At 38.5% G+C, this 24,796-nt stretch overlaps 1 protein-coding gene across 5 annotated transcripts in view; it reads right to left on the bottom strand.

Moving 5' to 3' along the window:
* Positions 1-24,796, bottom strand: part of TTC23 (tetratricopeptide repeat domain 23) — a 117,439-nt gene that overhangs the window by 90,561 nt on the left and 2,082 nt on the right. For all 5 annotated transcript variants that reach the window (XR_004057369.1, XM_010382156.2, XM_010382155.2 and 2 more), the window contains one exon: positions 4,976-5,181. Coding sequence is in view for 4 of the 5 variants with exons in the window: in XM_010382156.2 (XP_010380458.1) it covers positions 4,976-5,161 (186 nt within the window). In the remaining variant the exon portion in view is untranslated. The remainder of the gene's footprint in view (positions 1-4,975; positions 5,182-24,796) is intronic.

The raw sequence follows: 24,796 nt of genomic DNA, 5'->3' as shown, positions 1-24,796 counted from the left end.
AAAGAAGGTGGACTGTGGCATTTTTTTTTCTATAGTAACATGTTTCTTACTACAAAAATAATGTATGCTCATTGTCAAAATACAGACGAGCAAAAAGATAAAAACTAAAACTCACCTGTAAGTTTACCCTCTAGAGATATCCAGGTAGCTAAATATCCCTTTATTCTTTATTTTTATGAATCTATCTTTATATATTTTTTCTTTTTCTTTTTTCTTTCTTTCTTTTTTTTTTTTTTTGAGACGGAGTCTCGTTCTGTCACCCAGGCTGGAGTGCAGTGGTGCAATCTCTGCTCACTGCAAGCTTCGCCTCCTGGGTTAATGCCATTCTCCTGCCTCAGCCTCCCGGGTAGCTGGGACTATAGGCACCCCCCACCATGCCCAGCTAATTTTTGTATTTTTAGTAGAGACGGGGTTTCACCTTGTTAGCCAGGATGGTCTCGATCTCCTGACCTTGAGATCCGCCTGCCTCAGCCTCCCAAAGTGCTGGGATTACAGGCGTGAGCCACTGTGCCTGGCTACTTTTTCTTTTTCAAAAATAGGTTGATAAGCTACTTGCAGGTTTACAGTCTGCTGTTTTAACAATTTATGAATAACTTCTCATGTCATCTTCTATGATACAACTTTGAATGGCTCTACAGTATTTTATTATATGATTATATCATAACCACATTACTCAATCCACTCTTTATTGGGCATTTAGGTGTCTGCAAATTTTTTACTCACTGAATATCCTGTATGGATAGCTTTGCACATACCCATAAACATTCCCACAAAATAAATTCCTACAAATGGGATCGTTGGGTAAAGGATATGCAAAATTCTGAGGCTGTGGGTAGCTATTGCTGAAGTACCTCTCCAAGAGGTTGCACCAGTTCATACTTTCAACACATCATATGTGAGCAGAAATGCCCCTTATGTTGAACTGAGTACAAATTGTGGAAATTTTGTTTTGGTTTTAGTTTGTCAATTTGTCAGTTAGCCCATTTCTCCTGGATTTAGTCCACATTTTTCCCCCAAATTGATGAGGCTGAATGTCTTCATGTGTTAGCTGGCTGTTTGTACTTCTTTTGGGAATCACCTTTTTATTGCCTCTAGACACAGGAAGTTTAGGGAATGACTTCTTTGGAGAGAGAGAAAGAGAACAACAACTACAGTGTATGAAAGACAAGGAAATGATGACACCATCATGGAATCCAGACAGACAAAAAGAGGGAGATCTGTTCTGATAGTGAATCTGTCCCAAATACAGATTTCCAGCAAAGGGGACTGTGCAGGCTGAGTTGGGCTTCCCTGATAATAACCTTGGTTCTCAGGACCTGAGCGGGGATAGAGGTATACAAGAAACAGCTTGTCCTCCCTTCACTTCCTTATGTTATAAGGCATGGTCCAAATATCCCTATTGGTTTTCCAACCTTTATTCTACCAGTCCCAGTGGCTTTAGCAATAGGCATTGGTAAGGGGCAGACAGAAGACAAGTATGAAGTAGGAAGGCAATTTCAAAACTGGGAGGAGCCTTGGAAATCATCTAATCTGGTCCCCTCAATTTAAAGATGAAGGAATATAAGGCTGGAAAGTTGAGATGATTTACCAGCAAGTGGTAGCATCAGGAAGTGGTTAAACAATGAGGGGATGGATTGAGGACTCAGGAGTCAGCTTGAAGGGTCTCCCATTGGCAGATATGGAACAATCTGAGCTTCCATGAAAACAATAGGTTGTAGTGTATTTGAAAAATACAATTTCCTGAACCTATACTGATAGGAATAAATGAATGATAAATAAGCTGTGAAGAAAGAAAAGCTCTTCCTTAAAACAGAATGCCAACAAACAAATGTTGAAAGAATGTGGAAGTCAGTGACTGGCTATGTGACAAACATCATAGTAATAACTGATTCAGGTGAAAATCATCAGTGACTACTAAAACTGACAGAGCGAAGTTTTAAATATATACATAGTCTCAGTGAATCTCCCCACAAAATACTTATTAATTACAAAGGGAAAAATAGCAGTTCTGCAGTAAAGAAACCTGCCAGACAGCACCTTAACCAAATGTTCAAGGTTGGCATCACTGTCACGAGACAAATAGACATTCTGCACCTCCTGACAGGACGCACTAAGGAGCGCCCCATGTCACACCTGTGGTATTCCTGCTCCAAATGTACAATCTGAATAGAATCACGAGGAAGCATAAGACAAACTCAAACGGAGAGATATTCTACAAAACAATTAGAGTACATATTTCCAAGATATCAAGATCATGAAAAACAAAGTAGGTTAAGCAACTGTTTCAGATTAAAGGAGACTAAAGAGACATGACAACTCTATTTAACATGAATTCACAGACTGAACCATGGGTCTGATTATTTTCTGTAAAGGACATTATTAAGAAGAAATATAAACAAGGTTTACAGATTAGATAATAGTATTATACTGACATGAATTTCCTAATTACAATCACCGTACTGTGGCTATGTAAGGGAACAGCTTTATTCTTAGGGAATAAACACTGAAGAATTTGGGGGTAAAGGGCCATAATATCTATAACTTACTCTCAGTTCAGAAAAACAATGAGAGTCAGAGAACACAGCAATAAAGTAAATGTTAACAATGAGTGAATCTTGTGCCTTTTCTGTAAGTCAGAAATTATTTTAAAATACAAAATTACCAAAAACCTGATATTTTAAAAAGTAAATTACATCATGTTAATACCTTGCGGAAATTTTTTTTTTTTTTTTGAGACGGAGTCTCGCTCTGTCGCCCAGGCTGGAGTGCAGTGGCGCGATCTCGGCTCACTGCAAGCTCCGCCTCCCGGGTTCACGCCATTCTCCTGCCTCAGCCTCCTGAGTAGCTGGGACTACAGGCGCCCGCCACCGCACCCGGCTAATTTTTTGTATTTTTAGTAGAGACGGGGTTTCACCATGGTCTCGATCTCCTGACCTTGTGATCCGCCCGTCTCGGCCTCCCAAAGTGCTGGGATTACAGGCGTGAGCCACCGCACCCGGCCGCGGAAAATATTTTTAAGGCCTTCCAGGGCACTTAGCTTGAAACCTGCAAGGCCCTAAGTGAACTGACAGCCTCTCTCACTATATTTAATGTCAGTTTGCAGCTTCTTCTCCTTGCTTCAAATATGTCCTGCTTGTGCCTACCTTGTAGATTTATGTGTGCTATTTCCTCTCCCTAGAACTCTTTTCCCTCAGCTCCTCCACACTGGTTCCTTCTCTTCCTCAGGTCTCACCTTATCTTCCTGGAGGCCCTCCCTGATCACCCTACCCAAGACAGAGCCACTCTATGTCCTCCTTAGCACTTATCACAGTCTATAATAATCTGTCAATTATTACAGTGTCAATTGCCTCTCAGGTCCATTAGGGTATGCACCTTGTCTGTCCTATTCACCATTGTATCCTGGATTCTTCACCAGAACCACAGAACAATGACATGTTTAATACCATTCTAGACACACAGAAAATAAGTTAATTCTTTACATTTGTTAAATGCCTTTGGGCATGAGGGCTTAATTCTTTTGCAGAAGTCTGGTTGAGAAAGGCTGCCAGCCTAGAGCCTACAAATAGTAGGTACTGAGTATCTGTTGCATAATGAACAAGCACAACCTCAAAACCAAATTTGTGCTCTTTCTCTATAATCCTGGTCTTTCTCCTGTATTCACTATACTGATGAAGGTCATGGGCAAGTCTCCAATCATCCAAGCAGACTCAGACCTTGGGTGGTAGGAATTCTACACACCCCATCTTTCTCACTCTCACATCTCCATTCCCTATGTCCCCTCGGTCATCCAGTCCTGTCCCACTGATTGCATTTCTAAATTCCTTTCAAAAGAGCTCAGCATTTCTATTGCCTCTGCCACGTGTTGTTCAGGTCCTCATAATTCCTTGCCAGGATTATTACAAATATCCTCCTAATTGATGCTCCTCTTCCAGTTTTACTCTTTTTTTGTCCATACCCTTCATAGCTATGGGAGTGATTGTTCTTAAAATCAAACCTGCTCATGGCATGCTTCTACTTACAACCTCATGGTAATCCTCCATCATCTTCAGGGGAAAATCAAAACTCTTTCACTAGACCTTGAGTACCCTCTGGGTCTCAGTTCCTGCCCATAATCCAGCTTTATTTCTTGCCCTATGTCACTAACACATTAGTCCCAGACAGCTCCTTATATTTCTCCAAACAGACTGCACTCCCTCAGACGTTTGGCTCTTGTCCATCTGCCACCTCTGTCCAGAACATTTTGGTCCTCTTCCTCACCTGTCCAACTCCTAAGCACTGTTTACCAATGCAGTCTACGTAACTCCCATCTCAAGAAAGTGTGCCTTACCTGCTGTCCCTCTACCACCTCCAGGCTCACTGCCCACCCCTTTCTGTTTTGTATCTATGTCACTCGAGCTCTCACAGAACTTATCAAACTGACTACCATTATCAGTCCCCCATCTATCTTCCCAACCAAATCCCGAGTCCCTCCAAGACAAAGACTGTGGCTTTTCCTTCTGTGCCCCTGGCACCTACATGGCACCTGGCACATATTAGGCATACAATAGGTATTTATGATGAACGGAAGAACAGGACCCAACACATAAGAGGTGACAGAGAAATGCCTACTGAATGAGTTAGTGAATGAGTAAAACTTTTGAGGAAAGAATGGGAAAGAAGCATGCAGAGAACAAGATCTGAGATTATAAGGAATTATAAGCTCTATGAGAGCAGAAGCTTCATCTGCTTTGTTTGTGTTGTATCCCAGTGCCTAGACTTGGCACACAGTGGGACCTCAATAAATATTTGTTGTTGGCTGTACCAGCTGCTGTGCTTGGAGGCTAGAGATACTACATTCACTCATGGCACTGTCTTACATACTCTCTTGTACCAAACTGCTGAGATTAGGAATGTAATTTAAAACATTCTACTTCTCTTGATTATACCTTATAGCTCAAATCCCAGAGTAGAAATACAGGAACAAAAGTCTCCTTACTTTGTGACTGTTGGAATAAGACTTTGCTTTCTCTTCACAGAGATGGAGTTTCTCTCGAGGAGGCTGGAATAGTGCTGTCTGAGGCAGCTTGTTTTGGAACTTCTTTCTATGAGTGATGCTAACAGCAGCAACAACTTCATCTAGGTGGTTGGATATGTGGGTTTCCGTTTCCTGTGATTCTTGCATAGTTTTACATACATTGTCTTCTAATTTTAAAATAAAAAACAAAGATGTTAAATGATAATTTACATATTTTTAGAAATATACATTTCAACACTATACCATAATTTCTTTGAAATTAGTAGTATTATATCCCAAGATTATGATGGCTACTACTGACCTGCTGATTTCTACTTTCAACTAAATTAAACCTTCTTTCTTTATGTATATGGACACACATATATATACACATACATATACACACATACATACACATGTAATATAAACACACACATACATAAATGTATATGTGTGTATTATACACATACATATGTACGTATATAAAGTCCAGTAGAAATTAACTTAGCACATACATATGTATTTGTATGTACATATATATATAAAGTCCAGTAGAAATTAGCTTAGCCCAAACAGCTCTCAATGACCCCAGATTAAATCAGCTGAAGCCCAACTGACCCTGAGGTAGAAAACAAATAACTGTTGCTACAACTTTTACTTCTGGCCAAGATGAAGTAATAGTAACTACATTTATCCTCTGGCCTGAAATAACCCAAAACAAAAAATAAACAGCCCACAGAACAAAGGATAAAACAATGGTTTCAAGAAACAAGACAAGCAACGAGAGAGCAATTCCTGAGAGACAGAAAAAATAACTCTCCCCAGTTTACTGCTTTGAGAGAGTTTCCAGGAAACAGCACAGGGAGAGGGCACCCAGAAGTTACCCCAGTGGACTACCTGAGTTGAGGAAGTAGAGTTGAGAATTTGGGGAGACCAAGGTGACTAGAACTGACAGGACAAATTACTGAAGAGGAGAAGGCTCCAGAGACAGAGGAACCAAGAGATTAGCAGAGGGACACCCTCAAGTCTAGGGACAGAATACTGATTAGCATGTGAGTAAGGAAATTACTTAAGTCTGGAGAAAGAATCCTTCAACGAAGTTACAGGGAACAGTGTTTTGTGCTCACATAAGGCTGGTGCCTGTTCCCACCAACCAGACTGAAAAAATTTCTAATTCATGAGGCATTAGATAAATACTCAGAAGTCTTTTATCTCAGTAGGGCTGATAATTAGCTGTAGACTGAACACTGCTCAGATCACCACACAGATCATAAAAAGTAAGACCTAAAAGGATCAAACTGTTTCCAAGTGACTTGATTGCACTAGAGGACAATACTCAAGGATGTTCATAGGAATACTAAAATAATTAACACCTAACAAGGTAAAATTCACAAAGTCTAGCATCCAAAGATTACCAAGCATCCAAAGAAGCAGGAAAACATGGCCCATAATGAGAATAATCAATCAATCAAAACTGACCCAGAATTGACACAGATGTTAAGTTAGCAAATAAAAACATTAAAACAGTTATAATAATTGTATTCTATAGGTTTAAAAAGTTACATAAAGACATGGAAGAAATAAAAAAGACCCAAATGGAACTTCTAGATAGAAAAATTATGTGTGAAGATGAAAATATGTGGGATTAATGGCAGATTAGAAACTGCAGATGAAAAGATGAATTTGTAGACATAGCAATAAAAATTATCAAAAATGAAAAAAAATCAGTGGGCTGTAACACAACTTCAAGTTGCCTAATATATATGTCATTTCAGTCCCTAAAGGAAAGCAGATTGGAGGAGGGACAGAAAACATATTTGAAGAAATAACGGCCAATATTTTTCCAAATTTAAGAAAAAGCATAAAGCCAGAGATCCAAGAAGCTCAATGAACATGAAACACAAAAAACATGAAGAAAACTATACCAAATAAAGTCAAAACATCATAAACAAATTGCTTAAAACTATGATAAAGCAAAAATCTCAAAAGTAGAGAAAAAGGACACATTACATGTAAAAAATAAAGATAAAGATGGTAACAGATTTCTTAGAGGAATAAAAAGCAAACAAGTATGGAAAGAAAAAAGTTGGCAACCTTAAATTCTGTACTTGTGAAAATACCTTTCAAAAACAAAATTTTAAATAATTTATCACCAGAAGACTTGCACTACAATGTTCTCAAAGAAACCGGCGTGAGCCACTGTGCCTGGCCTGTTTTTTTTTTTTTTTTTTTTTTTGAGACGGAGTTTTACTCTTGTTGCCCAGGCTGGAGATAGAGCAATGGCTCTATCTTGGCTCACCACAACCTCTGCCTCCCAGGTTCAAGCGATTCTCCTGCCTCAGCCTCCCAAGTAGCTGGGATTACAGGCATGCGCCACCACGCCCAGCTAATTTTGTATTTTTAGTAGAGACAGGGTTTCTCCATGTTGGTCAGGTTGCTCTCGAACTCCTGACCTCAGGTGGTGATCAGCCCGCCTCGGCTGCCCAAAGTGCTGGGATTACAGGCGTGAGCCACCACACCTGTCCTGTGTCTTAGTTTTAACAAAAAAGTTTGAAAAGTAAAAAAAGAAAATAAAAAATTTTAAAAATAGAAAAAAGCTTATAGAGTAAGGACACAAAGAAAGAAAAATTTGGCCAGGCACGGTGGCTCACACCTGTAATCCCAGCATTTTGGGAGGCCAAGGCGAGTGGATCACAAGGTCAAGAGATGGAGACCATCCTGGCTAACATGGTGAAATCCCATCTCTACTAAAAACACAAAAAAGTAGCTGGGCATGGTGGCACATGCCTGTAGTCCCAGCTACTTGGGAGGCTAATGCAGGAGAATTGCTTGAACTTGGGAGGTGGGGGTTGCAGTGAGCCAAGATCACACCACTGCACTCCAGCTTGCACAACAGAGCGAGACTCCATCTCAAAAAAAAAAAAAAAAAAAAAGAAATGATCAAAAGGCCTGATAGGTATTTCTCAAAAGACATACAAATGCCCAATAGGAGTATGAAAAAATGCCCAAGATTGTTAATCATTAGATAAATGCAAATTATATCCATGAGATTTCTTCTTACACCTGTTAAAATGGCTATGATTAAAAAAAGAAAGGTACATGTTGGTGAAGATGTGGAGAAAAGGGAATCCTTGCACACTGCTGGTGGGAATGTAAATTATGGAACACAGTAAGGAGGTTTCTCAAAAAATTGAAAATAGAACTACCATATGATCAAGCAATCCCACTACTGGGTGATATATCCAAAGAACAGTATTAGTATATTGAAGAGATACCTGCACTCCATGTTCATTGCAACATTATTGACAATGATCAAGATATGGTGTCAATCTAAATGTCTATCAACAGATGAATGAATAAAGAAAATGTGGTATGTATACACAACGGAATACTACTCAGTTTTAAAAAAGAAGGGCATCCTGTCATTTGTGACAACATGATGAACCTGGAGATATTATGTTAAGTGAAATAGCCAGGCACAGAAAGACAAATACTGAATGATCTCATTCATATGTACAATCTACAAAAGTTGAACTCACACAAGTAGAGAGTAGAATGCTGGTTACCAGAGATTGTGGGAGGAGGAATAAATTCAAGAGATCTATTGTATAACATGGTGACTACTGTATTGTTTCCTTGCAAATTGCTAAGAAAGTAGATTTCAAGTGTTCTGATCATAAAAAGGGATAAATATGTAAGGTAATACATATGTTAATTAGCTTATTTAGCCATTCCACAACATATACATATTTCAAAACATCATGTTGTACAAAATAAAAAGAGAGAGATGCCATCACTACAAATTCTACAAATATTAAAAGGTTAATAAGAGAATATTATGAATACCTTTATACCATAAATTTGACAATACAGATGAACAAATTCCTTTAAAGACATAAACTACCAAAGCCCAAAATATTAATAAAAAAGAAAAACTGTATGATCATCTCACTCAACATAGAAAAAGCACTTGACAAGGTCTAATACCTAATATCTATTCCTGATGAAACTTCTTAGCAAAGTAGGAATAGAATTATACTTCCTCAATCTGATAGGCACCTTTGAAAAACCTACAGCTAACATCGGACTTAACAGTGAAAGACTGAATGCTTTATCTCTACGATTAGAAATAAGACAAGAAGGTTCACTCTCAATACTTCTATTTCAACATTGTACTGGAGCTTCTAGCCAGTGCAATCAATCAAGAAAAGAAAATAAAAGACATCCAGATCAGAAAGAAAGAAATGAAACTGCCTTTATTCACAAACAGTACATCTCTACTATCATTTATATAGAAAATATGATGAAATATGCAAAAAACCTACTAAAACTAATAAATAAGTTTAGCAAAATTGTAAGACAGGGGTGTCCAATCTTTTGGTGTCCCTAGGCCACAATGGATGAAGAATTGTCTTGGGCCACACATAAAATACACTAACACTAATAATAGTTGATGAGCTTAAAAAAAAAGAAACTGCAAAGAAAAAAAAGTCTCATGTTTTAATAAAGTTTATAAATTTGTGTTGGGTCACATTCAAAACTGTCTTGGGCCACATGTGGCCCATAGGCCATGGGTTGGACAAGCTTGTTGTAAGATATAAGATCACTACACAAAATAATATTTTTCTATATCAGCAATGAACAATCAAATTAAAATTAAAATATAATACCATGTGTAATAGCATCAAAAATAGGGAATAGGAATAAATCTTACCAAAAGATGAGTAAGACCTGTACAAAAGTTAAAACTACAGAACACTACTAGTAGAGAGAAATTAAAGAAGGTCTAAGTAAATAGAAGCATACACCATATCCATGGTTTGAAAGACTCAACATTATTAAGATGTTAATTCTACCTAAATTGAGCTACAGATTTAAAGCATACCCAATCCAAAACTCTACATGGGTTTCTGTTTTGTTTTTTTTGGTAGAAATTGACAAATTGTTTTTAAAGTTCATACAAGAGTGCTAAGAATCTAGTACACCAAAATGACTTTGTAAAAGTAGAACACAGTTGGAAGATTAACATGGCTTTTTCCCATTCATTTATTTATAAAGTAGAAATTTAAACTTATTTAAATTTCTTTATTTATTCATTAAATCTAAATTTTAATCTCAATGTGAAATTTAGACTTAAATCTAAAATACAGATTTATTGACCTATATTTATTATAAAGCTATGGTAGGCAAGGCAGTTTGTACTGCTGTTAAGATAGACAAGAAATGGAACAGAATGGAGAGTCCAGAAATGGATCCACACATACATGAATAGCAGATTACTGACAAATATGCAAAAGCAATTCCTTGGAGAAAGAAGTCTGTTCAACAAATGATACTGGAACAACTGGATATTCACACGTAAAAATAAAACAAAACAAAAAACTCCTTTGATCTATATCTCATACTATATATAAAAATTAACTCAAAATTGAACAGAGCTAAATGTAAAACTTAAAACTATAAAAACAATGTGTAGAAAATCCTTGTGACCATGCATTAGGCAAAGCTTTCCTAGATATGACCACCAAACATAACCAACTGGATTTCATCAAAATTTTAAATTTTGCTCTTCAAGAGAAACTGTTAATTAAAAAACTAGAGGCTGGAAGAAAATATTTTCATAAATATGTATCTGATGTAAGATTTGTATCTTACTGGTATAAAGAACTCTCAACACTCAAGAAAACAGCTCCCTATACAAATGGGCAAATTATTTATTTATTTATTTATTGAGACAGGGTGTCACTCTGTCACCCAGGCTGGAGTGCAGTGGTGTGACCTCAGCTCCCTGCAAGTTCCACCTCCCAGGTTCACGCTATTCTCCTGCCCAGTCTTCCAAGTAGCTGGGACTACAGGAGCCTGCCACCACACCCGGCTAAATTTTTTTGTATTTTTAGTAGAGACGGGGTTTCACTGTGTTAGCCAGGATGGTCTTGATCTCCTGACCTCATGATCCGCCCGCCTTGGCCTCCCAAAGTGCTGGAATTACAGGCGTGAGCCACCATGCCTGGCCAAAAATGGGCAATTTATTTTAACAGATGCTTCATCAAAGAAGATATACCAAGAACAAATAAGCACATGCTTTATATTCAACATTATTATGCATCAGGGAAATGCAAGTTAAAACCACAATGAGATGTTACTCATCAATTAGAATGACTACAATTAAAAAGACTTATTGTACTAAGTGTTGATGAGGATGGGGAATAACTGGAACTCTCATACGCTGTTGCTGGAAATGTAAAATGGTACACCACTTTGGAAAACAGTTTGGCAGGGTTTAAAAAAAAAAAAAAAACTGTGGTAAAATAAGGCCAGACACAGTGGCTCATGCCTATAATCCCAGCACTTTGGGAGGTGGAGGTGGGAGGGTCACCTCAGCTCAGGAGTTTGGGACCAGCCTGGGCAACATGGCAAAACTCTGTCTCTACAAAAACTACAAAAATTAGCTGGGTGCAGTGGCATGTGCCTGTAGTCTCAGCTACTCCGGAGGCTGAAGCAGGAGGATGGCTTGAGCCTGGGAGGAGGAGGCTGCAGTGAGCCAAGATCACACCATTGCACCCCAGCCTGAGAGAGGAAGACACTTTCTCAAAAAACAAAACAAAACAAAACACAATTGTAGTTAAAAAAAAAAAAAATATATATATATATATAATAAAATTTCTCATTTTAACCTTTTCATTTTTTTCCCTTTCTTCACATGGCCATTTTAAGCATTTTTGTGTATTTTTGTTTTTGAGACGGAGTCTTGCTCTGTCACCAGGCTGGAGTACAGTGGCGCGATCTCGGCTCGCTGCAATCTCTGTCTCCTGGGTTCAAGCAATTCCCCTGCCTCACCCTCCCGAGTAGCTGGGACTACAGGTGTGCACCACCATGCCCAGCTAACTTTTTGTGTTTTAGTAGAAATGGGGTTTCACCACGTTGGCCAGGATAGTCTCAATCTCCTGACCTCATGATCCGCCTGTCTTGGCCTCCCAAAGTGCTGAGATTACAGGCCTGAGCCACCGTGCCATGACCATTTTAACCATTTTTAAGTGTGTAGTTCAGTGACATTAAGTAAATTCACATTGCTGTACAACCATTACCACTGTCCATCTCTAGAATTTCCTTCATCTTGCAAAACTGACACTCTACTCATTAAACAATAACTCCCTATTCCTCCCACCCTCCACCTCTGGCAACACACATTCTACTTTCTGTCTCTGAATTTGACTGCTCTAGGTACTTTGTATGTGTGGAATCATACATTATTGTGCCTTTTGTGACTGCTTATGTCTCTTAGCATAATGCCTTCAAAGTTCATCTATATTGTAGCATGTCAGAATTTCCTTTCTTTTTAAGGCTAAATACTATATAACATACTGTGTTTATACATTTATCCATTAATGAACACTTGGGTTGCTTCCACCTTTTAGCTATTGTGAATAATGCTGCTATTGAACATTAATTTACAAGTATCTCTTCGGGTTTCTGCTTTCATTTTTGGGAGGTACATGCCCAGAAGTGAAACTGCTGGATCATATGATATGTTTTTAATTTTTTTTTTTTTTTTGAGACGGAGTCTTGCTTTGTTGCCCAGGCTGGAGTGCAGTGGCGTTATCTTGGCTCACTGCAAGCTCCGCCTCCCAGGTTCACACCATTCTCCTGCCTCAGCCTCTGGAGTAGCTGAGATTACAGGCGCTTGCCACCACGCCCGGCTAATTTTTTGTATTTTTAGTAGAGACAGGGCTTCACCGCGTTAGCCAGGATGGTCTCAATCTCCTGACCTCGTGATCTGCCGCCTCGGCCTCCCAAAGAGCTGGGATTACAGGAGTGAGCCACCGCGCCCGGCCCTATGTTTTTAATTTTTTGAGGAAACATTGCATTGTTTTCCACAGAGGCTATGGCATTCTACATTCCCACCAGTAGAGCACCAGGGCTCCAATTTCTCCACATTCTCGACAAAACTTATTTTCTCTTTTTAATAATAGCCATCCTAATGGATATGAAGTGCTATCTCATGGTGGCTTTGATTTGCAGTTCCCTAATGACTAGAGATTCTGAACATCTTTTCATGTACTTATTGGCCATCTGTATACTTACTTTGGAGAAATGTCTATTGGAGTCCTTTTCCCACATTTTTTTTTTTTTTTTTTTTTTTTTTTTTGAGACAAGGTTTTACTCTGTCACCCAAGCTGGAGTGCAGTCGTGTGATCACAGCTCACTGCAGCCTATAACTCCTGGGTACAAGTGATCCTCCTGCCTCAATCTCTGTTGCCCCTGCTGGTCTCCAACTCCTGGGCTCAAATGATCCTCTTGCCTTGGCTTCCCAAAGTGCTGGGATTGCAGGTGTGAGGCACTGAGGCTGACCCTTTTCCCACTTTTTAATTGTTTTTGTTGTTCTAGTTATTGTTGATCTGTAGGATTTCTTTAGACCTTAACCCCTTATCAGATACACAATTTGTAGATATTTTCTTTCATTACATGGATTACCTTTTGTTGATTATTGTCCTGTTTTTGCACAAAAGTTTTCAATTTTGAAGTAGCCCTATTTATTTATTTTTTATTTTGTTGCCTTTGCCTCTGGTGTCATATCTGACAGTTTCTTAATAAGTTAAACATACACTTAGGACAGGAGCCATCGTTTCACTCTTAAGTTTTTGTTTTTGTTTTTGATTTTTTTGAGACAGAGTTTCACTCCTATTGCCCAGGTTGGAGTGCAATGGTGCAATCTTAGCTCACTGCAACCTCTGCCTCCTGGGTTCAAGCAATTCTCCTGCCTCAGCCTCCCGAGTAGCTGGGATTACAGGCACCTGCCACCATGCCCGGCTAATTTTTGTATTTTTAGTAGAGACGGGGTTTCACCATGTTGGCCAGGCTGGTCTCAAACTCCTGACCTTAAGTGATCCACCTTCCTCAGCTTCCCAAAGTTCTGGAACTACAGGCATGAGCCACCATGCCTGGCCAACTCCTACGTATTTACATGAGAGAAATGAAAGCATACATTATAAAAAGACTTACATACAAATGTTCATAGAATTTTTAATAGCCAAAAAACTAGAAAAAAACCCAAATGTCTATAAATAAGTAAATGGGTAAGTGAACTGTCGTGTAGCTATACAATGAAATACTACTCAGTAATAAAAAGGAATGAATATGTTGCAACATGAATAAATCTCAAAATAGTTATGCCGTGTGAAGAAGTCAGGCAAAATAGAATATATATCGCATGATTCCATTTATATAAATTTCAATGAAATCTACTCCAATGTATAATGACCAAAAGCAGATCAGTGATTCCCTCGAATTGGGCTAAGGAGGTGGTATGAAGGGGGTGGTACACAAGAGGGAGGAAGATGTAGGAAAGGGTGGAGTGGAGGGATTACAAGGGGCATGAGGAAACTTTTTGTGGTGGCGGATCTTCTCATTATTTTGACTGTGGTTGTGGTTTCTTGGGTGCACACAGATGCCCCAAATCATCAAATTGTATACTTTTATGCCAATTAATAAATTAATAAAACTGTTAAAAATCATATACATAGATCAGTCTTTCAGAGATCCCTCTCCATTCCTCCTCTTCAAACTCCAATTCCATTATTTACTATAGGTAACATTTTAAATTTCATCCTATTGCAACTTATTTATTTATTATTATTATTTTTTGAGATGCAGTCTCACTCTGTCACCCAGGCTGGAGTGCAGTGGTATGGTCTCAGCTCACTGCAACCTCCGCCTTCCAGGTTCAAGTAATTCTCCTGCCTCAGCCTCCCAAGTAGCTGGGATTACAGGCACGCACCACCATGCCAGGCTAATTTTTGTTTTTTTTTCCCAGTAGAGATGGGGTTTCACCACGTTGGCCAGGTTGGTCTTGAACTCCCGACCTCAAGTGTTCAGCCCACCTCGGCCTCCCAAAGTGCTGGATTACAGGCATGAGCCACTGCACCTGGCCACAACTCATTTATTTATTCATTCCACAACTATTTACTGAATTCTGGCTACAAACAATGCACCAGGCTAATGTACTATGTGGAAAACAACCCCAAGAAATGTAAAGTAGAGAAGGAAAAATGATCAGGTACACATTAGCATAGTACTAGGTGCTAAAATTGCTAGAAGACTGGCAAGTGCTAAGACTTCAGAAATGGGAATCATTGCTGCTGCAATGACCTTGCTTGTTTGGTTGAAAAGATTCCAGAGAACAAGGAGAAGAGAAAGCATCCCAAGCAGAGTGAATAATTAGAAAAGGCTTGGAAGTGGGAAAGTGAATATGGATAACTGCTGGTGGTTCAATTTGGTGTATGTGAAATGAGGGACATGGCTATAGAACAGCATTTTCCAAGCCAATTTCTGCAGTACACTAGAGCCACAAGACATTAATGTATATTCTATCAAGGAGGGTTATTGACAGAGGTGATCAAATGAGTTGGTAAACACAAATATTGGTTCCACAAAAGGAGGATTCTGTGATCAAATAAATGGGTAAACATGGACAAGTTTCTTTAATTCAGGTCTTCTCAAAACTTTAATACCTTGTGAATATCCCATAGTGGGTATAGTATACACCACTTTTCCAATCTTTTTTTGACCATGAGATTATCTTTTTTCTTGAGCACCTATTAAATCTTATGGAAATAGCACTTTAAAAACAGTTTGGGAAACCCTGAGCTACGGGAAAAGTAAAATGCTGGATTTCAGGCTAAGAAGGCATTAATTCATTTCAGGCTAAGGGTTTGATTGACTCTTTTCCTCATAAAGCATTATAGCACAAAAATATGAAAACAAGAAAGAAGGAATCAACCAAAGGTCAAACTGTGAGAATGCTAGAGAGGCTGATCTACAATGCAGGTAGTGTTCTCATTCCTGGGTACCTCTTAAAAATGTTAAAGGTCAGCCGGGTGTGGTGCCTCACACCTGTAATCCCAGCAACACTTTGGGAGGTCGAGGCATGCAGATCACGAGGTCAGGAGTTCGAGACCACCCTGGCCAACACAGTGAAAGCCCATCTCTACTAAAAATACAAACATTAGCCTGGTGTGGTGGCACGCACCTGTAGTCCCAGCTACTCTGGAGGCTAAGGCAGGAAAATCGCTTGGACCAGGGAGGCGGAGGTTGCAATGAATCGAGACAGTGCCATTGCACTCCAGTCTGGGTGATAGAGTGAGACTCTGTCTCAAAAAAAAATAAAAAATAAATAAATAAATAAATAAATAAAAATAAAAGTGTTAAAGGTCAATACTTCAGGTTTAACACGAAAGCTTTGCCTATACCCTGTTGTACAGAGACACAGTGCTATTTGAGATCCCAAGATGTTGGCTAACTTTTTTCTAATAACTTCTTGCCTTATGCTTACTCATCTGTTCAACCCCACTGGCTGATGACCATTTCAACGGGTGCTGCTGTCTAGAGAAGAGTAGTAGCCAGAGATGGAGAATCTGAGATTCAAGAAACTGTGCTTTCCCAACTACCCAAGTGATTTGGGCAATACCAACTAATATATACATAACACTTTATACTTTCACATATTTTATCTCATGTGGCCCTTACAACCACATAATTACCTACAGAGGGTAGGTATTATCATCCCCATTTTATAAATAAAGATTGATGAAATGAAGCTAAATCAGTTGCACATCACACAGCCAGAATTAGGACCCTGGTCTTCTCATAATTTGGTGGTTTCCCATAACAGGTGGTTTCCCTGCCTTTCACTGACCACAGTCTACAGCAGTGGGAAGCAAATGTTGTTGCTTTGGAAACCCAAGCCTGCATTTTAAAAAGTGACCATACATTTTTATATACAGGAATGCAACATCTTCAATAGATTTAACTATATTTTCTTATCTTCCATTTAGGGGAGTCAGAAAAGAAAGTTTAAAAGATGAAATAAGTAAGATGCCCCGCAGTATTTGTTATTCTGGGCCTCTGTCTGGCTTCTAGAGGCATTTGAGTCTGTGGCCTTACTTTAAATGTGTGTGTTTCAATGTATGTGGCATCATACAGTAACATCCTCAACATAAAAACATACTTCTCAGGCTGGGCACGGGGGCTCACGCCTGTAATCCCAGCACTTTCAAAGGCTGAGGCGGGCAGATCACCTGAGGTCGGGAGTTCGAGACCAGCCTGACCAACACGGAGAAACCCTGTCTCTACTAACAATACAAAAAATTAGCCAGGTGTGGTGGCACATACCTGTAATCCCAGCTACTCAGAGGCTGAGGCACGAGAATCTCTTGAACCCAGGAGGCAGAGGTTGCAGTGAGCTGAGATTGCACCACTGCACTCCACCCTAGGCAACAAGAGCGAAACTGTCTCAAACAAACAAATAGACAAACAAACAAAAAACATGCTTCTGAGTTCACTTACTTTGAGTTACATGCTTATCATCAGTCACTTTTCTTTTCTTTGTAGTAGCTATAGCTGGGGCTTAAAATTTCATCACACATCAGCCCAGGTCCCACAAACCACCCTCTTCCTGCCAGGTGTGGGTTCAGCTTTCCAGGTCTCTGAATCACAACTGCCAGGGAGACCTACTCAGTCAATTGATACTGTTCCTTCTACCAGACCTGCCCAGTAGAATGTTAAAGCACATAATCAGCCCCAGATCAAGGTGTTAGGAAGAAGAGGTCTGAAGTGGAGTCTCAGTCTTCCATTTCCAAGTGGTGATGTTCAAAATAATAACTGAAATAGCAGGAGGGCCAACCAATCTATATAGGTGCCAACGAGGCTGGAGCTGGGTTTTGAAGGTCCCCTGCTATTCCAGGTGTGAACCTTTGGATGCTGACTTGTGGAGAGACATAGGGGAGCCTGAGGAAGGGACAGGGGCCCTCAGGGCAGTGGCTTTTAGGAAATAAAAAACCTTATCAATCAGGCATGGTGGCTCATGCCTGTAATACTAGTACTGTGGGAGGCTGAGGCAGGTGTACGGCTTGAGCTGAGGAGTTCAAGGCCAGGCTGGGCAACATGTCAAAACCCTGTCTCCACTAAAATTACAAAAATTAGCTGGATATGGTGGCGCTCGGCTCCTCCAGCTACTCAGGAGGCTGAGTGGGGAGGATTGCTTGAGCCCAGGAGGAAGAGGCTGCAGTGAGCTGAGATCACACCACTGTACTCCAGCCTGGGTGACAGAGCAAGACCTTGTCTCAGAAAAAAAAAAAAAAAAAAAAAAAAAAGCCATTATGACTAGTTTCTTAACTAGTGAAAGTGTATGCTAGTTAAGAAGCAACCTTACCCATATGCAAGCTAAGGCACTGGAAAAACACCCTAAAAAGATAAAAAATACTGAAACCAAATAACAGAAAAATAGAAAATCTGAATAGAACTATAATAAGTAAAAAAATTAAAATAGTAATTAAAAATATTTATACCAAGTTAAGCCCGGGCTCAGATGGCATCAGTGATGAATTCTACTAAACCTTTAAAGAAGAAACAACATGAGTATTTTGTAAACTCTATCAGAAAATAGAGAAGGAAACTCTTTCCAACTTGTTCTATGAGGTATTACCCTGATATCAAAGCCAGACAAAGACATCACAAGAAAATAACAAATGAACATCCCTCGTGAATATGGACACAAAAATCCTCAACAAAATATTGGCAGACCAAATCTAGCAACAAATACAAAGGATAATACATTATGATTAAGGGGGAGGGTTTATCCTATGAATGGAAGGTTGGTTTAACATCTGAAATCATTAATATAATACACTATATAATAGAATATGGTCACGAACCATCTGATCATCTTGATAGATGCAGAAAACACATTTGGCAAAATCCATTATCCAATCATGATTAAAAAAACTTCCCCAACCTGATAAAAGACTAATAAAAGCCTGATTTTACAAATCAAAATTGATTAAAGACTTAAATGTAAGACCTGAAACTATGAAATTACCAAAAGAAAACACTGGGGAAACTCTCTGGGACTGTGGTCTGGGCAAAGACTTCTTAAGAAAGATCTCAAAAGCACAGGCAACCAAAATAAAAATGGACAAATGGGATCACATCAAGTAAAAAAGCTGCTGTATAGCAAAGGAAACAATCAAAGCGAAGAGACAACCCACAGAATGGGAGAAAATATTTGCAAACTACCTATCTGACAAGGGATTAATAATCAGAATATATAAGGAGCTCAAACAAAACCCAACAGGAAAAAAAATCTAATAATCTGATTAAAAAGTGAGCAAAAGATCTGAATAGACATTTCTCAAAAGACATGCAAATGACCAACAAGTATATGAAAAAATACTTGACATCACTGATCAGCACAGAAAGGCAAATCAAACTACAATGAGGTCATCTTACCCCAGCTAAGATGGCTTTTATTAAAAAGGCAGTAATGGATGCTGGTGAGGATGTGGAGAAAGGGGGACACTCATATAGTGTTGGTGGGAATGCAAGTTATTACAGCTACTATGGAGAATAGTATGGAAGTTCCCCAAAAAGCTAAAAACAGAAGAAGCACCATATGATCCAGCAATCCCACTGCTCCATATAGATCCTTTCTGCACTCCCATGTATACTGCAGCAGTCGAGATTTGGAATCAGCCTAAATGTTCATCAACATATGAATGGATAAAAAATGTGGTAGACATACACACAAAACAGAATGAAATCCTGTCATTTACAACAACATGGATGAAACTGAAGGATATTATACTAAGCGAAATAAACCAGGCAGAGAAAGACAAATTTTGCATGTTCTCATTCATTGATGAGAGCAAAAAATTAAAACAACTGAACGCATGAAGACAGAGAGTAGAATGATGATTACTAGAGGCTGGGAAGGGTATTGGGGTGGGAGGGAAAAGTGGGGATAGTAAATGGGTACAAAACATAGTTAGACAGAATGAGTAAGATCTAGTACTTGATATCACAACAGGGTGACTACAGTCAACACTAAGTTATTGTGTATTTCAAAATAACTAAAAGAGTAGAATTGGAATCATTCTAACACAAAGAAATGATAAGTGTTTGAGGAGACAGATACCCAATTACTCTGATGTGATTATTATACATTGTATGCCTGCATCAAAACATCACATGTATCTCATAAATATATACACCTACTACTATGTACTCACAAAAATTAAAAATTACAAAACAAAACCAAAAAAACCTGATTTACGAAAACCTAAAGCTAATATCAAACTTAACGGAGCATGTTTGAATGTTTTCCCTTTAAGATTGGAAACAAGGCAAGAGTGATTGCTCTCACCACCTGTAGTTAAGGTTGTAATGGATATTACAGTCAGTGCAATAGGCAAGAACAATAAATTAAGGCATGCAGATTAGAAAGGGAAAAATAAAACATTATTATCACATGACATAACCCTCTACGTAGAAAATCCTAAGGATTCCACAATAAATAAACAACCCCCCCAACCCCATTAGAACGACTAAAGTTTGGCAAGGCCATGAGATACAAAATAAATAAATAAAATTGTATTTTTATATGTCAGCAATAAATAATCATAAAATAAAATTAAGAAAACATTTTGATTCAAAATAGGATAAAAGAGAATAAAATATGCAGGAATAAATTTAACAAAAGAAATACAAGACTTGTACAATGAAAATCTAAATACATGGAGAGACATTCCATGTTCATGGATTAGAAGCCTCAATACTAAGACAGAATACTCCTCAAATTGATGTATAGATTTAATGTAATATCCATCAAAATCTCAGCTGTCTGTTTTTTGCAGAAATTAACAAGTTGATCCTTATGATGGATCAATTAAGATGGAAATACAAGAATAAATAAAACAATCTTAAAAAAGAAGAATAAAGTTGGAGGACTCACACTTCCCATAAAACTACAGTAAAAGTAATCAAAAGTGTTGTACTTATAAATTTTCAGTTATAAGGTAAATAAGTTCTAGAGATATACAGCATGGTAACTATAGAAAATAACTGAAATTTGTTAAGATCTTAGGTGTTCTCATCACACACACAAAAATGGTAATTATGTCAGGTGATGAATGTGTGAGCTAGCTTTATTGTGGGAATCATTACAAAAGGTATACTTATATCAAAACACCATGATGTCTACCTCAAATGTATATAATTTTTAGTTTGTCAATCATATTTCAATAAAGCTGGGGAAAAGCCCTCCCCAAAACAACGTGGTAGTACTGGCATAAGAAACGACATATAGAGGCCAGGTGCGGGGGCTCATGCCTGTAATCCCAGCACTTTGGGAGGCCGAGGTGGGCGGATTACTTGAGGTCAGGAGTTCGAGACCAGACTGGCCAACATGGCAAAACCCCATCTCTACTAGAAATACAAAAAATTTACAGGTAGTGACGAGTACCTGTAATTCCAGCTACTTGAGAGGCTGAGGCAGGAGAATCGCTTGAACCCGGGAGGCGGAGGTTGCAGTGAGCCGAGATCGCACCACTATACTCCAGCCTGGGTGACCGAGTGAGACTCCGTCCCAAAAAAAAAAAAAAAAAAAAAGAATTGATATATAGAAAAATGGGATAGTGGCGTGAGTCCAAAAATAAACTCGTATATATGTGAATTATTTTTTAACAAGGGTGCCAAGATAGTTCAATGGGAAGAGAACAGTCTTTTCAATAAACAGTGCTGGAATAACTGGATAGACACATGCAAATGAATAAAGTTGGATCTCTACACCTCATACCATATATAAAAATTAACTCCAAATGGAGTAAAGACTTAACAGTAAGAGGTAAAACTATAAAACTCTTTGCAAACATAGGAGTAAATCTTCATGAACTTTTTTTTTTTTTTTTGAGATGCACTCTCACTCTGTCACTTAGGCTGGAGTGGAGGTGATCCACCCAACTTGGCCTCCCAAAATACTGGGATTACAGGTGGTAAGTCACAGGACCTGGCCTGTTAGGCAAAGACTTCTGAGATACAACACCAAAAGCACAAGTGATAAAAGAGAAAAAAAAACATAAATTAGATTTCATCAAATCCAAACCTTTACTGCTTCAAAAGATACTATTATTAAAGTTAAAAGACAAACCACAGAATGGGAGACAAGATTTGTAAATCATTAATCTGATAAAAGACTTTAACCACAATATATAAAGAACAATTAAAAATCAGTAACATGGGACCGGGCGCGGTGGCTCACGCCTGTAATCCCAGCACTTTGGGAGGCTGAGGTGGGCAAATCACGACGTCCAGAGTTCAACACCAGCCTAGCCAACATGCTGAAACCCCGTCTCTACTAAAAATACAAAAAATTAGCTGGGCATAGTGGCGGGCACCTGTAATTCCAGCTACTTGGGAGGCTGGGGCAGAAGAATCGCTTGAACCCTGGAGGCAGAGGTTGCAGTGAGCTGAGATCGAGCCACTGTACTCCAGCCTGGGTGACAGAGTGAGACTCTGTGACCAAAAAAAAAAAAAAAAAATTAGTAACATGGGCCGGCGCGGTGGCTCATGCCTGTAATCCCACCACTGTAGGGGGCCAAGGCGGGTGGATCACGAGGTCAGGAGTTCCAGACCAGCCTGGCCAACATGGTGAAACCCCATCTCTACTAAAAATACAAAAAAATTAGCCGGGCACGGTCATGGGCGCCTATAATCCTAGCTACTTGGGAGGCTGAGGCAGGAGAATTGCTTGAAGCCAGAAGGCAGACACTGTAGTAGGCCGAGACTGCGCCACTCTGCACTCCAGCCTGAGCGACAGAGCGAGACTCAGTCTCAAAATAAATAAATAAATAAATCAGTAACAAGATGACAACCCAATTAAAAAAACAGGAAAAATATTTGAAAGACATTTTATAAAAGAAGATCTATGGATAGTCAATAAGCACATGAAAAGATGCTTCCTATCATCAGTCATTAGGAAAATGCAAATAAAAGCTGTAATAAGATACCACTGAAAATCCAGCCGAATGAATAAGACAGATCATAAGGAGTGTTGGTGAGGATGTGGACAAATTGGAGCCCTCATACACTCTGGTGGAAATGTAAAGTGGGAATTCACCTTGGAAAGCAGTTGTACAACACCTCGAAAAGTTACACACACAGAGTTACCATATGACAGTAATTCCACTCATAGATATACACCCAGGAAAACTGAAAACACATGTTCATACAAAAACTTGTACCCATCTTCATAGCAGCATTATTCATAATAGCTAAATACTGTACTGTATGTACTGTAATACAATTACAATTAGTACAATTAAACACTATCATTAAATACTGGAAGAAATCCAAATGTCTGTTAATTGGTACTGTTAAATAAATAAAATATGGTCTTGCATCGAGTGGATTTATTACCTAGCAACAAAAAGGAATGAAGTAATGAGACATACTACAACATGGATGAACCTCAAAAACATTATGCTAAGTAAAAGAAACCAGATGCAAAGGATCACATATTGTGTAATTCCATTTACATGCCCAAAAAAGGTAAATTTATAGACAGAAAGTTTTTTAGTGATTGGGGGTGGGGATAGGAAACCAGGACTTACCTGCAAATGGGCACAAAGTATTTTTTTAGGAAGATGAAAATTTTCTAAAATTGGAATGTGGTGATGGTTGTACAACTCTATTATATTTTCTAAAACAATCATTGAGTTATATCCTTAAAACAAATGAACCTTATAATATATAAATTATACTTCATTAAAGCTGGTAAAAAATAGCTATGAAACCGCAATGCAGTTTTATGTGTAATTCTGGTTTTTATACATCTTATGACAAGACTTTTATAAAGATGGGGCAACCATGATTCCCCAAGACAATGTAGCAGAGGTCCCCCAAAATCTTAAGAAGTAAACTCAATGCTTTCGAAGACTACAAAGAAATGCATCAAAATTTATATTATTCAACAATGATAAGGTAAATGTATTTGGGTAAGAAGCATGGTTACTCATCTGTGTGCCAGTATTTACAGTATGAGGCCCCTTAGCTTCTGGTCTCTGCTCTTGTAGTCATCTTAAATTGCACTGTCAGTTTTATCGTCTTCAAATATTACTTTCATAAGGTGTGCCTCCTGTTCCAGACACAGGACCAAAACCCTTGATTTTGGGAATTCTAGCTCTTCATTTTTCTCATGCTGTTTTTATAAATTTTTAACCAAAGTTTCCAAATGAACCTTCTGCTGCAGTCACAGCCAACTCTTCCTCGGGCTGCACATACTTTCTAACAACTCACTCACTAGTAGGGATGCCACTTCCCTTCTTTTCTCTCTGAAATTCTGCCCATTGCTCAGGCCCAAATTGAGTCTTACCCATACTGTAAAGCCTTCTCTGAATAATTCATCTCACATTGAGCTGAGCTCCTGAAGTATCTGTGCTCTACAACAGTCATCTGGGCATTAAGAATTGTTCATAAGTTTTAGTTTAAATGTTCTGAGCCTCATTTGTCCCTGTTCTTGAGGGGCTGGGTTTTATTACTTTATATTCCCCTATATGGATTAACAGAGGCAACTCAAGAAATAGTTATTCATGTTTATCAATGTTTCCTTGATAAATTCTCTTTTATATTTGTTTTAATTTAAAATGCCATTTTTGAAAATACGATGCTAGATTTCTTTTTTGAGAATTTATCCTTACATGCTGATTCTGCTTCAGTTATCTATAGTATGTTTTATTTAGCCATTAGCAGATCTGTCCCTGGATTCCCTAATCCACAGATACACACAAAATTTGGGTTCAAGCAACTCTATTTTCTCTTATATCTTTTAATAGATGTATTATCTATTATGCCAGGTATGACAATATACAAACAAAAATATTCATTTAAAATTACAATATTACTAAATGTCCTTCTAAATCCACATTTAAGCAACAAAAACGAAGCACAGTTTATTAAAGTAGAAAATGATCTATA

Source organism: Rhinopithecus roxellana, chromosome 5, assembly GCF_007565055.1.
Source record: "Rhinopithecus roxellana isolate Shanxi Qingling chromosome 5, ASM756505v1, whole genome shotgun sequence".
NCBI lineage: Eukaryota > Metazoa > Chordata > Mammalia > Primates > Cercopithecidae > Rhinopithecus > Rhinopithecus roxellana.
This window is presented reverse-complemented; position numbering and strand designations above follow the sequence as displayed.